A 13,767-nucleotide genomic window follows, 5' to 3' on the forward strand; every position below is an offset into this window, starting at 1 on the left:
AATGCGACTTGTGCAAAAACTCCAACTCTGTCCTGAGTACAGAGCAAAGTTGTTTTCCAAGGTTAGTGATGAAAAGAATGGGCCAATTCCTGAAACTTTCTCAGGGGTGAGTTGAGTGGGGTTGATGGGCAAGACCATTAAGACATGAAAGACACCATAGGATGAACATGCATCCTCATGGGCCTTATAAGAATTATGAATTGAGATCTCATCTTCATTGTGGAAAGTGCACAAGGCAGGACGGTGTTGAGTAGCACCCCTTTTCCCTTCTCTTATCTTAGCTGTATTAACAGATTATGGGGCCTGCACTACTGCACATCCAAATGTGTGTTCAACATGTTTAAATGCCTTATGATCTCTCATGTCTTGACAGGTGGACGTCATGGCTGGCACAAAAATAAGAAATCAAACCAACGTGCAGGAGTTTATCTTACTGGGCTTTCCCGGCACTTGGTATTTCCGGATGGCCCTTGCTGTGCTGTTTTCTGTGATGTACATCCTAACAATTCTGGGGAATGTGTCCATCATAGCCCTAGTGAGGACCCACCCACGGCTTCACACCCCCATGTACTTCTTCCTCTGCAATCTCTCCTTCCTAGAGATCTGGTACACCACAGCATGTGTCCCCAAGGCCATTGGCGTCATGCTAGGCACAAGCCAAACCATCTCTTTCACTGTCTGCCTCCTGCAATTGTTTTTTCTCCTCTCCATGGGCTCCACAGAATGTTTCCTCCTGGCCGTCATGGCCTATGACCGCTATCTGGCCATATGCCACCCATTGCGCTACAGCTCCCTCATGAACAGAACTTTCTCTGGTCAGCTGGCCCTCGCCTCTTGGCTGTGTGGTTTCCTGGCTATCTCTGTGCTCATGTCTCTAATATCCAGGTTGCCTTTCTGTGGCCCAAATGTCATCAATCATTTTATTTGTGACATAGATTCCTGGATAGCCCTTTCCTGTGCTGACATGCGCCTTGTTGAGCTGGCAACATTCATCGACTCATTCATTGTTGTCATGGTCTCATGTGCAATAACCGTGGTCTCCTACATTTTCATTATCTCCACCATCTTGAGAATCCCTGCAGCCCAAGGCTGGCAAAAGGCCTTTTCCACTTGCACAGCCCATCTCACCGTTGTGACTATCTGGTACGGCTCTGCCATTTTTCTTTTTCTCATGCCGTCTGCACAGAACTCATTGTATTTGAACAAAATTGTCAACATCTTTAACATTATCATAACTCCACTATTAAACCCTTTCATTTACTCTCTGAGAAACAAGGAGGTAAAGGAAGCTTTCGGAAAGACAGTCAGTGGAATCTTAAGTGGTTTTAGAAAAGTAGAAATTTCATCAAAATGACCAAGACTTTAATTATAATGTCCTGAAGGTAATTGATATAGGAAGCAAAAGGATTAAGTGATGGATTTTTCAAAGGACAGCCAACTCCTCTTCTTTTGCAATTGTAGTCAGACCTGCAGCCTACCCCAAACCCTAATGTAACATTTCCTTAGTGCATGTTTTTTGTCTTTGTTTTACAGCTTTCCTCATTTACTAAAACAAACTTGACAGATGAGCTCCAGTGGGTGGAGGAAACTTTTTTGTGTTGAAGAATCCAAGATGTTAGGTTTCAATGTCACTCAGCAGGATCTGTATGGATGGATCCATTGTTAATTACATGAGGGCCAAGGGAGGGAGGTTTCCAACTTCCATTGGATGATGTAAGCCTTGCTGCAGCCCTAGGCAGGCTAACATTTGCATGTCTGTGTGGTGGGGAGGTGGGGAAGGGAAGGACTCTAAAGTAACCCACCACAGTAGCATTTAATTTCAGAAAGGGAAAGTACACAAAAATGAGGAAGTTAATTAAACAGAAATTAAAAAGCACAGTCAGAAAAGTGAAAGGCCAACAAGCTCTATGGAGACTTTTTAAAAACACCATAATAGAGGTTCAAATTAAATGTGTAACCCAAATTAAAAAAGCATAGTAAGAGGACCACAAAAGTGCAACCATGGCTAAACAACAAAGTCAAAGAAGTGGCTGGAGGCAAAAAGAAAAAGGAAAATAGGAAATTAAATCCTACTGAGGAAAAAAAAAAGAGAATCAACTCTGGCAAGTCATTTGTAAAAGTATAATTTGGGAGACCAAAAAAGAATTTGAAGAGCATCTAGCTAAAATTTCAAAGACTAACACCAAATGTTTTTTAAGTACATCAGACAGGAATCCTGTCAAATAGTCGGTGGGGCCACTGCACAATTGAGATGCTAAAGGAGCACTCCAGTAATGTCAGGCCATTGCAGAGAAGCTAAATGATTTTTTTGCATCAATCTTCACTGCAGAGGATGTGAGGGAGGTTTCCACCCCTGAGCCATTCTTTTTAGGTGACAAATCTGAGCAACTTTCCCTGATTATGGTGTCAAAACAGATGTTGGAACAAGTTGCTAAATTGAGCAGTCATAAGTTTCCAGGATCAGATGGGATTCAACCTAGAGTTCTGAAGGATCCCAAATAGGACATTGCCCAACTACTAAGTGTGGTATGTAACCTATCATTTAATAAGGTTCTGTACCATATGACTGGAACATAGCTAATGTGACACCAATTTTTAAGGATCCAGAGACGATTCTGGCAATTACAGGCTGGTAAGCCTAATTTCAGTAGCAGGGAATTTGGTTGAAACTATAATAAAGAATAGAATTATCAGACAGGTGGATGAACAGGATTTGTTTGGGAAGAGCCAACCCAGCTCATGCCTCATCAATCTATTAGACCTGCTTGAGGGAGTTAACGAACATGTGGATAAGGGTGATCTAGTGGACACAATGTACTTGGACTTTCAGAAAGCTTTTGAAAAGGTCCCTCACCAAAATCTCTTAAGCAAACTAAATGCTCATGGAATAAGAGGGAAGATTCTCTTATGGATCGGTAACTGGTTAAAAGACCGGAAACAAAGAGTAGGAATAAATGGTCATTTTTCAGAATGGAGAGACGTTAATAGCAGGGTCACCCATGGATCTGTATTGGGCCATGTGCCATTCAATGTATTCATAAATAAACTGGAAAATGGTGTAAAAGGTGAGGTAGAAAAATTTGCAGATGATACAAAGTTTCTCAAGATAGTTAAGTCCAAAGCTGACTGCAAAGAGTTACAAAGGAATCTCACAAAACTGGGGGACTGGGCAACAAAATAGCAGATACAATTCAGTGTTGAAAAATGCAAAGTAATGTGCATTGGAAAACATAATCCCAACTATATATATAAACTGGTTAGATCTAAATTAGCTGCTTCCACTCAAGAAAGAGATCTTGGAATGATTGTGGATAGTTCTCTGAAAACATCCACTCAATGTGCAGACGCTGTCAAAAAAGAATGTTAAGAATCGTTAGGAAAGGGACAGATAATAAGACAGAAAATGTCATAATGCCACTATCTGAATCCGTGGTGCAGCGACAGATTGAATACTGTATGCAGTTTCAATTGCCCCATCTCAAAAAAGATATATTAGAATTGGAAATGGTACAGAAAAAGGCAACAAAAATTATTAAGGCTGTGGAACAGCTTCTATATGAGAAAAGGTTTAAAAGATTGGAACTTTTCAACGTGGAAAAGAAAAACTAAAGGGAGTGTCCATTGATTGATTTCAATGGTGGGTTACCGGTCTATAAAATCTTGACTGGTGTGGAGAAAGTGAATAAGAAAATATTATGTACTCTTGCACATAACACAAGAACTAGGGATTACCCAATGACATTAATAAGCAGTAGGTTTAAAACAAATAAAAGGAAGGACTTCTTCACACAATCTACAGACAACCTGTGGAACTCCTTGCCAGGGGATGTTGTAAAGTCCAAAAATATAACTGGGTTAAAAAAATTAGATATGTTCATGGAGGATAGATCCATCAATAGTCATTAGCCAGGATGATCAGCCCTGCAACACAATGTTCTGATTGTCCCTATCCTTGTTTGCCAGAATCATAGAACATCAGGGTTGGAAGGGACATGAGGAGGCCATCCAGTCCAACCCCCTGCTTAAAGCAGGGCCACTCACCAACTATTTTTTGTCCCAGATCTGTAAATGACGATTGAGCTTACAGCTGTGGGTTTAGCAGGCCAATGTTCAAACCACTGAGCTATCTCTCCACCCCTGGAGAAACTGGGAGAGGATGGATCACTCAATTGCCTGTTCTGTACATTCCCACTAAAGCACCTGGCATCAGCCACTGTCAGAAGATAGGATACTGGACTAGATGGGTCATTGGTCTGACCCAGTATGGCCGTTCTAATGTTCTTGTGTTCTTAACCAGAGTAGACCTTGTTGGAATATCAGTCAACTAAATAAACACATTTCTGACCAGAGAACATGTTGCAGGAACACACAGAACTCTTAAGTAATATAAATACATTGCTGACAAGGTGGTAGAAGAACACACAGACCCCTTGTAAAGAGAAGGATAGGATGACAGGGTAATAGATGAGAATATTTTGTTAGAACTACCAAGTACAAGGCTGGTAACAACCTACTGTAATACGTAAATTGGTTGTGTCAATGTATGAAAGCAAGAGTGAAAGGAGGGACAATAGAATTGGCTCAGGGGACAACATTATGTTGACTGAGTGAATATCTTTTCACAGGGAAACATGTGTTCGTAAAACTGTAGCTTAGTGTGTGGTACCGTTTGTTGTTGACAAAATAAACCTAGCTGAGCCTTTGCCACCAAACTGAGTGTTGGTCTTTTTTTAATCATTAACATCGAGGTCTGCTGAGTCAAAAAGCTGCAAGATACTGCAGCCAACACCAGAGCTCCTAGCACAGCACAGGAGAAAAGCAAATACACATAACAGCAATGACAACAGATGTCAGATCTAGTTTCATGGTGGCATTTTCAAAGGTGCCTGTGGGAATTAATTGCCAAAATACCATTGCTAATACTCAGTAACACATCACTGCCCCCATATTCTTCATGAGGGGTCCTCCAACATGCTCCTGGCCAAGATCCATGAGAACATCGACTCGCTTCTGTACTCAGACCTCTTCAACCAGTTCATAAGTCTTTTAGATGCCCTTTCTGGTCACTTATGCAACCACAGAACATGATGACAGAATCTGCTTGGTGTAACGAGTGGTCACTGAAGACAGTCGTTAATCACTCTCTAGTCACTGACCCAACAATCTGCTCTTTGGGTTTTGACCAATCAAGGCACATGTGGTCTTCCCTGAACTGGTTTTGAATATGACAGGGCAATTGTGTGGCCAAGCTCTTCAAATGGAGTTTCTGTAATGACCTGCACTGTAAAGGCAGTCAACTTCAGACTACGTTGCATATCCTTGATGAGTATCCATTGACTGATTTCAATGGTGGGCTAATGGCTCTTCACCTGGCTGGGCACACTGGGCATACTCTGATTATGAGAAGTTAGGAATTTTAGAAAATTGATATGTGTAAGCTCAAAATCTTGCCTCTCCCACCAACAAAAATTGGTCCAACAATAGATGTTATCTTAGTAACCTTGTCCCTCTAATATTCTGGGACTGAAACAGCTACAACAGCACTGCATACATAAAAGTTTAAGCTTTTAATAGCTTACTATTAAACTATTAAGATTAATAGCTTACTAACTGATAGGTCTCAAAATGTAGTAATTAATAGAGAATCATCATCTAGCAGGTATCTTTCCGATATGGTCCTGCTGGGATTGGTTGTTGACATTGTGTTTTTTAACTTTTTTATAAACAATTTAGATTAAAGCATAAAATAATCACACAGTTGCAGATGATGCAAAAATTGGGCGAGTGGTAAATAATGAAGAGGTGAGGTCCCTGATATAGGGAAATATGGATTGTGTGGTAAACTGGATGTAAGCAAATAATGATATGTGTTTTAATGTGGTTAAATTTAAATGTATACCAACTGGAACAAAGAAAACAGGCCATACTTACAGGATAGGATCTCTATCCTGAGAAGCTATGAATTAGAAAAAGTTTTGCAGGGCATGATGGATAACCAGCAGAACATAAGCTCCCAGTGAGATGCTGGGGTGTAAAGGTCTAACAATGTTTGGATGCATAAACAGGTGAATCTCAAGAAGGAGTAGAGAGATTATTTTGTCTCTGTATTTGGCACGGGTGCAACCACTGCTGGGATACTGTGTCCAGTTCTGGTGTTTGAAACTCAAGAAGGATGCTGGTAAACTGGAAATGGTTCAGAGAAGAGCCACAAGAAAAATGAAAGGATTAGAAAACCTGCCTTATTGTGATAGACTCAAACAGCTCACTCTAGTTAGTTTAACAAAGAGAAGGTTAAGGTGTGACTTGATCAAAGTCTTTAAGTTCCCAGATGGGGTACAAATATTTATAGTGGACTCTTCAACTTGGCAGAGATAGTTCTAACACGATCCAATGGCTGGAGGTTGAAGCGAGACAAATTCAGACTGGACAGTCACATAAGGTGTTAATTTTTGCAATGAGTTCAATTAATTATTGAAAGAATTCACTAAGGGTGGCAGTTCTCCATCAATCTTTTAAAAGAAGATTGGATTATTTTTTAATAAAAGATCTGCTGTAGGAATTATTTTGGGAACATTGTATGGCCCGTGTTATGCAGGAGGTCAAACTAGATAATCACAATGGCCCCTTCTTGCTTTGAAATCTATGAATCTATAGATTTATGAAGTGGTACTTTCCCCTGTTACAGGAGTGCTCTGTAGTTGTATATCTGTAAATGGTGACTATCAGGTGAAATCAGGTGCTAGTGGATTGCACCCAAGTATATGCAGCAGAAATCCTTGCTCCGTACTTCTAACACTCATAGTTGTGGGTTTTTTTGAGAACACTTTGTGCCCAGCAGGTGGGATGAATCAAATTATGGCATTTCTCGTTATTTCACAGATGGGGAAAATGAGGCTAAAGGAGGGGCTCAGGTAAGACAGTGATGTTCACGAAGTGTGGGAAGCATTTGGAAAAGTGTGCCTGTTTCTTAGCTTTTAGTACTGGTGCTTTAACCAGGAGATGAGCCGGACGTAGCAGAATGTGTTTTACCTTCTAGGGAATTCTGTGAAATTCTGTTCTGATCAGACATCCCCAGGGTGATGGGTAGGTGAGGGAGGAGTACAAAACATTCCCTCTCGTGCAGCCAATTTGAGCTGCAGTTCATTAATATGGTAGGTAGGGCTAAAAGCAGGTGAGTAGTGATGGAAAGAGATTCTAACCGATGCAGATGTCTAGACTTTACCAGAGTCTTTTGGTTTTGGAGTGTTAGGTTCCCATTTATAATAACAATAGCTCACACTTTCCCAACAGTGTAAAAAGTGGAAGTGATTTAGACTCATCACACACAATTTAAGCCCCCTGGACATTGGTACAGTGGTGTAGAGTAACCTTCATGGAAATAGCAACAAAGAGTCCTGTGGCACCTTAAAGACTAACAGATGTATTGGAGCATAAGCTTTCATGGGTGAATGCTTCATGGAAATGAGCATCAGGTGAAAAATCTTCCTATAATGGATATATATCTAGTGTTGGGAAAAGCAAGATATACCCCCATACAATGAACCATTTTTCAGGATCCATGACTGTTGTGTGTCCTCTTGAGAGAAAAAGATTGGGAACAAAGGGAGTTTTTATTGACAAGCTCCGTCAACAGAGCTGGTAAGTTAGACCTGCTAGCCAGATACAGCTGGAATTGTAATTAAAAGTAACTGTATTGTGAAATAACTTTGCCTTTCTTGGTAATGTGAGCTAGCTGGAAATCCTCCAGCCATTCCAAAAATTTTCCTCATTGAGGAGTCAGCTGACCCATACTAGTAGAATGGGTGCAGCTTACCCCTCTTGTTTAATATACTATAAAGTCTAGGAAGAACAAAAGGAAATAGTGTTCATTGTACTCTGAATAATTAATAGAGCCAACTGATTTTTTTCATCAAATATGTGGCTAAAAATAACAATATTTTAGTTTTCATTACAATTTTTCATGTACATTTTTGTGGGTTTCATAAAAAAACATTTTTGTTAAACTAAAAATGTTAATTTTTAAATCAAAACATTTCTATGACAGGGTTGTTGGCCTACTGGATGGAGGGAAGCAGTATATGTCATATATCCTGATCTAAGTAAGGCTTTGACACAGCTCCTCATGACATTCTCATAGGCAAATTAGAGAAATGTGGTCTAGATGAAATTACTATTAGGTGGGTGCCCAACTGGTTGAAAGACTGTAATGAAATAGTAGTTATGAATCGTTCTCTGTCAAACAGGTAAGACGTATCTAGTGGGGCTCTGCAAAGGTCAGTCTTGGGTCCAGTAGTATTCAATCGTTTTACTAATGACTTGGACAATGGAGTGGAGAGTATTCCTATAAAATTTGCAGATGACATTAAGCTGGGCGGGGTTGCAAGCAATTTGTAGGGCAGGATTAAAATTCAAAATGACCGTGACGAATTAGAGAATTGGTCCAGACTTAGCAGGATGAAATTCAAGAAAGACAAGTGCAAATTACTTTGCTTAGGAAGGAAAAATTGAATGCACACCTACAAAAGCTGAGTTAAGTGGCTAGGTGGTGGCATGGCTGTAAAAGATCTGGGGCTTATAGTGGATCACAAATTTAATATGAGTCAACAATGTGATGTTGTCATAGGTTTATTCCCCACTTTGAACTCTAGCGTCCACAAGATGGGGACCTGCATGGACTCCTCTAAACTAAAATCCTAGTTTAGATCTGGTAAAGCTGCCACCAACTGGAGATTCCAGTGTCTAGTACACTCCCTGTTCCCCCAAAACTTTCCCTGGGAACACAGATCCAAACTCCTTGAATTACAACACAAAGGGAATTAAACCATTCCCCCACCTTCCTTCCCCTCCCCTAGTCGTTGGGAGAGATACCTTGATTCAAACTCCCCCTCCCCTTCCCCTGAAAAGCCAAACAAGGGAACAAATCAATCAATTTCTAAAAAGCAAAGGATTTTATTAAAAGAAAGAAAGAAAGTACACTAGCTCTGTAACACCAGGATGAAAAATATACAGGGTCTAGCTTATAAACCTGGAGAGGCTTTCCCCCCCTCCTTTCTCAGAATAATCAAAGTAACAGCAAACAGAAATAAAGATATTTCTCCAGCAAATTCACAATTGCAAATGTAGAAATTAATTATAAAACTAATCCGCCTTTCTAATACTCACTATACTGAATAGAAGAAAATACTTCAGGAAACTTGGATAGCCTGGAAATGCGTCTGGCCTCTCTTAGATCCAAAGAGAGAACAAAGACCCAACAAAGAACACAGACAAAGACTTCCCTCCCATAGATTTGAAATTATCTTGTCCCTTGATTGGTCCTCTGGTCAGGTGTTCTTCAGGTTACTGAGTTTGTTAACCCTTTACAGGTAAAAGAGACCTTAACCCTTAACTATCTGTTTATGACAGATGTAGTGGCATAAAAGGCTAATGTCATTCTCGGGTATATAAGTAGAAGTGTGGTATTCAAGACACAGCAGGTCATTGTCTCACTCTACTTGAGGCCTTAGCTGGAGTACTCTGTCCAGCTCTGGGTGGCACACATTAGGAAAGATGTGGACTAATAGGAGACAGTCCAGAGGATAGCAACACAAATGATAAAAGATTTAGAAAACTTGACCAATGAGGAAAGGTTAAAAAAAATAACTGGGCATGTTTAAGTTTGAGAAAAGAAGACTGAGGGGGAATATCCTAAGAATCTTCAAAGAGGTTAAGAGCTGCTATAAAGATGATGGTGATCAATTTTGCGGCATGTCCTCTGAAAGTGGCAGCAAGGAAGTTTTAGGTTAGGTATTAGGAAAAGCTTTCTAACTCTAAGGGGAGTTAAGCTCTGGAATAGGCTTCCAAGGGCAATTATGGAATCTCCTTCATTGGAGGTTTTTAAAAACATGTTGGACAAAGAACTGTCAGGGCTGGTTTACTTCTCCATTCAACAGTGCAGGGTGCTGGACCAGCTGAACTTTGTGAGGTCCCCTCCCAACCTAATTTTCTATGATTCAGTTACCGGGAACACTCATGAATTAACCTCTTGAAATTTACTGGGTCAATAATTTAGCTGTGGCAAATAGAGAAGAATATATATGTTGTTAGCTGGCGTGTGTGTGTGTGTTCTTTCGGTGTGCTGTTCCAGCTCTGCACAGAGAACTGGTTTAGCAGACCTCGAAAATACTACCCAGTGTGGTTAAGTACTGAAGGCTGGAACATCGTTGCCTTATAGCGCTGTCCAGGATGCCCAGTGCTTCTGTCCTTGGTTATTATTAACAGCAGATAAGGCAGCCTCCTCATTCAGCAGAGCTCGATGTTACTCATAAAGAAAGACCACAGACATGGTTCGGTGACAAAGGCACTCAGCCAGGCTTATTGTCCCTTAGGGACAGCATGAATGTCCTGGCTCTGTTATTACAAGTACACTAACACATGGGTGCTTAGTAGCAACAATTGGATCAGTCAGCACTGGGAGTTTCTGTCATCCTCTAGGCCACACAAAAAATTAAGGCAAAGCATCCTGAAATTTATAGACTAAGATAAACAACTAACATACATAACCTACACACCACCTTATGTATTAAATGGCATCTGTTTGTTACCTCCCCTTGTTCCTAATATCTTAGACCCAACATCCTTATTCATTGATTTATCAGACCATCTTAGCTTCTACTAGATTGGGATGTATCTGTACTAGCTGGAATATATTTATGTAAATATCTAATGTCTAGTATGCTAGCAACAACTTTTCCAAGGAGGTCAGACTAATGGAGCCTCTATCCCAGTATCTTGTCTTCTGATTGTAGCCCATGTGAGAAGCTTCAGAGGGAATGAACAGAAAAGTACAGTTTCGAGTGATCTATCCCCTGTTGTCCAGCCCCAGCTTCTGGCAGCTGGAGGTTTCGGGATATCTATATCTGAGATCAGGGCAGAGGGCACAGAAGTGGGAATATGAACTCATATATTCTATGCCCAATTGTCTCTCTGATTTGGACAAATCACTTCACCTCCCTGACTTACTTCCCTGTGCTGTACAATGGGAACAATGATACTTGCCTAGTCAACCATTCACTTCATTGTGCCTTCAGTCAGGCCTCTAGCATGCCGGTGTGTTTTGTGGATGAATCAGGGCCGCCCAGAGGGGGGAACAAGTGGGGCACTTTTTCCCATGCCCCGGGCCCTGCAGGGGCCCCACGAGCTGCTTTGGGTTTTCGGCGGCACTTCCACGGCAGGTCCTTCACTTGCTCCAGGTCTCTGGTGGCAGGTCCTTTAGTGCAGCGGAAGACTCAGAGCGAGTGAAGGACCCACCGCTGAAGTGCTGCTGAAGCCTCGGAGCACTGCCCAGTGAGTATTAGTGCCGGAGGGGGCACTTAGGCTGCTCTACCACCGCCACTTCATTCTTCAGCGGCAATACGGTGGTGGGTCCTTCCCTCTGAGAGGGACCCGCCGCTGAATTGCCGCCAAAGACCTGGCCCTGCTCCAGGCCCCCTGAATCCTCTGGGCGGCCCTGAGATGAATAGCCATTCTTTACACATTGCAGCTGTAAAGAACTACACAAGTGCTAAGTATTATTATCTGCCTGAGGATGATTTCAAACTAACCTGCTGGAGGAAGGACATTGCAGTTGGGATCCTCAAAGAAGCCTAAGGGAGTTAATCGTCCAACCTCCACTGAATGTTCCCAACAGATGGGTACCTGACTCCCTTAACCCCTTTGAAAATACCCAGTTACAATGATGATCAACTATTTCTTCTTCCTGCCATAAACTGACGTTTCTCTCAGTTCAGGGACAGATGGCCTTTGCAGAATATGGCAAAGTACATGCAATAGTGGGGTGGGTTATAGGTTGTTTCTTAAGCATTTGGTATCGGACAGGGCTTGGAACATGATTCCTAACTATTGTTTTGGTCTAGCCCAGACTGGAAATGTTTGAATGGAGCTGAGCCCAAGGGAAGTGAACGGAAGAAGGGGGCTGTTATGTGAAAGGGAAACTGGGAGCCATTGCACTGTACATCGGGGGAACTGTTTCTTTGTTGCATGTCTCTAATTGTTTGTCTTCTGGATTGTAAACTGCTTGGAATAGGGAAGGTTTCTAGGCTATGTTGTTGCAGTTTCTAGCACAATGAGGTCTCAACCATAGGTGGGACTATAAAATTCAACCAGAAGACACATAATCAATAATAAACAAAATTGCTAGTTTCTAATGTTGTTCCTTATTGCTGAGAATTTGGGGTGAAGGTCTCAGAAAGGACTAAGCAGAGCTGGCCAGAAAACAAGAATTCCCTTTTGTGAAAAATGTCACAGTTTCACACTTCATTTGCATTGAAATATATAACAAAAATGAAAATCAAACTTGGTCCCCTACTGTGTCAGTGGCGGACCAGATGCTATCTTCTGCCTAGGCCCCTAGGCCTCACTAAACAATGACAAAAGCACAGCTGGAAACCAGTCTGCTCACCTGGGTGTTAGCATTGTTCAAATAAATATTAAGTTTATAAGAATGTATTTAGTGTTTGGATTTTATGAAATGCTGGCGAGTTGCTGCATGCTTCAATCTCACCCATAATATCTGAATCCCATCTTATAAGGATTTAAGCCTTTGCTTTGCAACTATGAAAGTGTTTGCAATTAATCTGTGAACCCCACAGTCAGGAGAGGAGCATTACCAAGTGTGAACTATGAGTTTACTACAAGAGGTGTCATTTCCTGCCCAACAAAAGAAGGCCTGGAGACACCAGATGAACCACTGTGTAACATCAGTGGGGAAAAGACTTTGTTGATTGCTCTCCCCACACCCAGGAAGAGGGAACGTGCACAAAGCCTCATTCCCTCACAGTTTGATCTTTGAAGTAAGGGAATAAAAATCCCTGTCCAGAAGGGACTGGATCATGTTGCATGTTATTTGGAGAGGACGATATTTCTAAACATAAGTAAGGGATCCCCAAGCTGCTTACCTTGGGTTGGCCCTAAAGCAGTGGTTCTCAAAGCTGGCCCGCTGCTTGTTCAGGGAAAGCCCCTGGCGGGCTGGGCCAGTTTATTTACCTGCTGCATCTGCAGGTTTGTACGATTGTGGCTCCCACTGGCCGCGGTTCGCCGCTCCAGGCCAATGGGGGCTGCAGGAAGCGGCGCGGGCCGAGAGATGTGCTGGCCGCCCTTTCCGCTGCCCCCATTGGCCTGGAGCAGCAAACTGTGGCCAGTGGGAGCCGCAATCAGCTGAATCTAGGACACAGCAGTAAACAAACCGGCTCGGCCTGCCAGGGGCCTTCCCTGAACAAGCGGCAGACCGGCCTCGAAAACCACTGCCCTAAAGGACGTAGAAAGCTGGTATATTACAGCAGCTTCTATCTCCTTTTGAAACCTAGGACTGTAACTCATTTGGAGTGTATGTTTATCTGCCTTAACCTTTTAAATAATTCTCTTATTTCCTTTTCCTAGTTAATACCTATTTAGTTAGTTTATTATAGGATTGGCTACAAGTGTTGTCTTTGGTGTGAGATCTAAGGTGCAATTGAACTTGTGTAAGTGACTGATCCTTTGGGACTGGGAGTTACCTGAATATTATTGTGATTTTTGGTGTAAGACAAGCTGACCTGGGTGGAAAGAAAGACTGGAGTGTGCAAGGGGACTGTCTGTTACTCCATGGTAAGGCTGTAATAGTGCTTGAGGCGCTCATGCTTGATAATTGGTTGGAGAAATCTAATTATAGAACACACAACCAGTTGGGGGTTTGTGTCCTCATTGGTCACAGTTTGCCCTGAGTTTGGCCCTCATGTTAGTGAGCCAATC

General features: G+C 41.9%; 1 protein-coding gene across 1 annotated transcript; it reads left to right on the top strand.

Annotated features, from left to right (window-relative positions):
• The first annotated feature begins 382 nt into the window (after positions 1-382).
• On the top strand, positions 383-1,354 carry LOC123347364 (olfactory receptor 6F1-like). Its single transcript, XM_044984778.1, has one exon. The coding sequence runs from the start codon at positions 383-385 to the stop codon at positions 1,352-1,354; it is 972 nt and encodes a 323-aa protein (XP_044840713.1).
• Positions 1,355-13,767: the final 12,413 nt, after the last annotated feature.

The sequence above is a fragment of the Mauremys mutica genome, chromosome 13, assembly GCF_020497125.1.
Source record: "Mauremys mutica isolate MM-2020 ecotype Southern chromosome 13, ASM2049712v1, whole genome shotgun sequence".
Classification (NCBI taxonomy): domain Eukaryota; kingdom Metazoa; phylum Chordata; order Testudines; family Geoemydidae; genus Mauremys; species Mauremys mutica.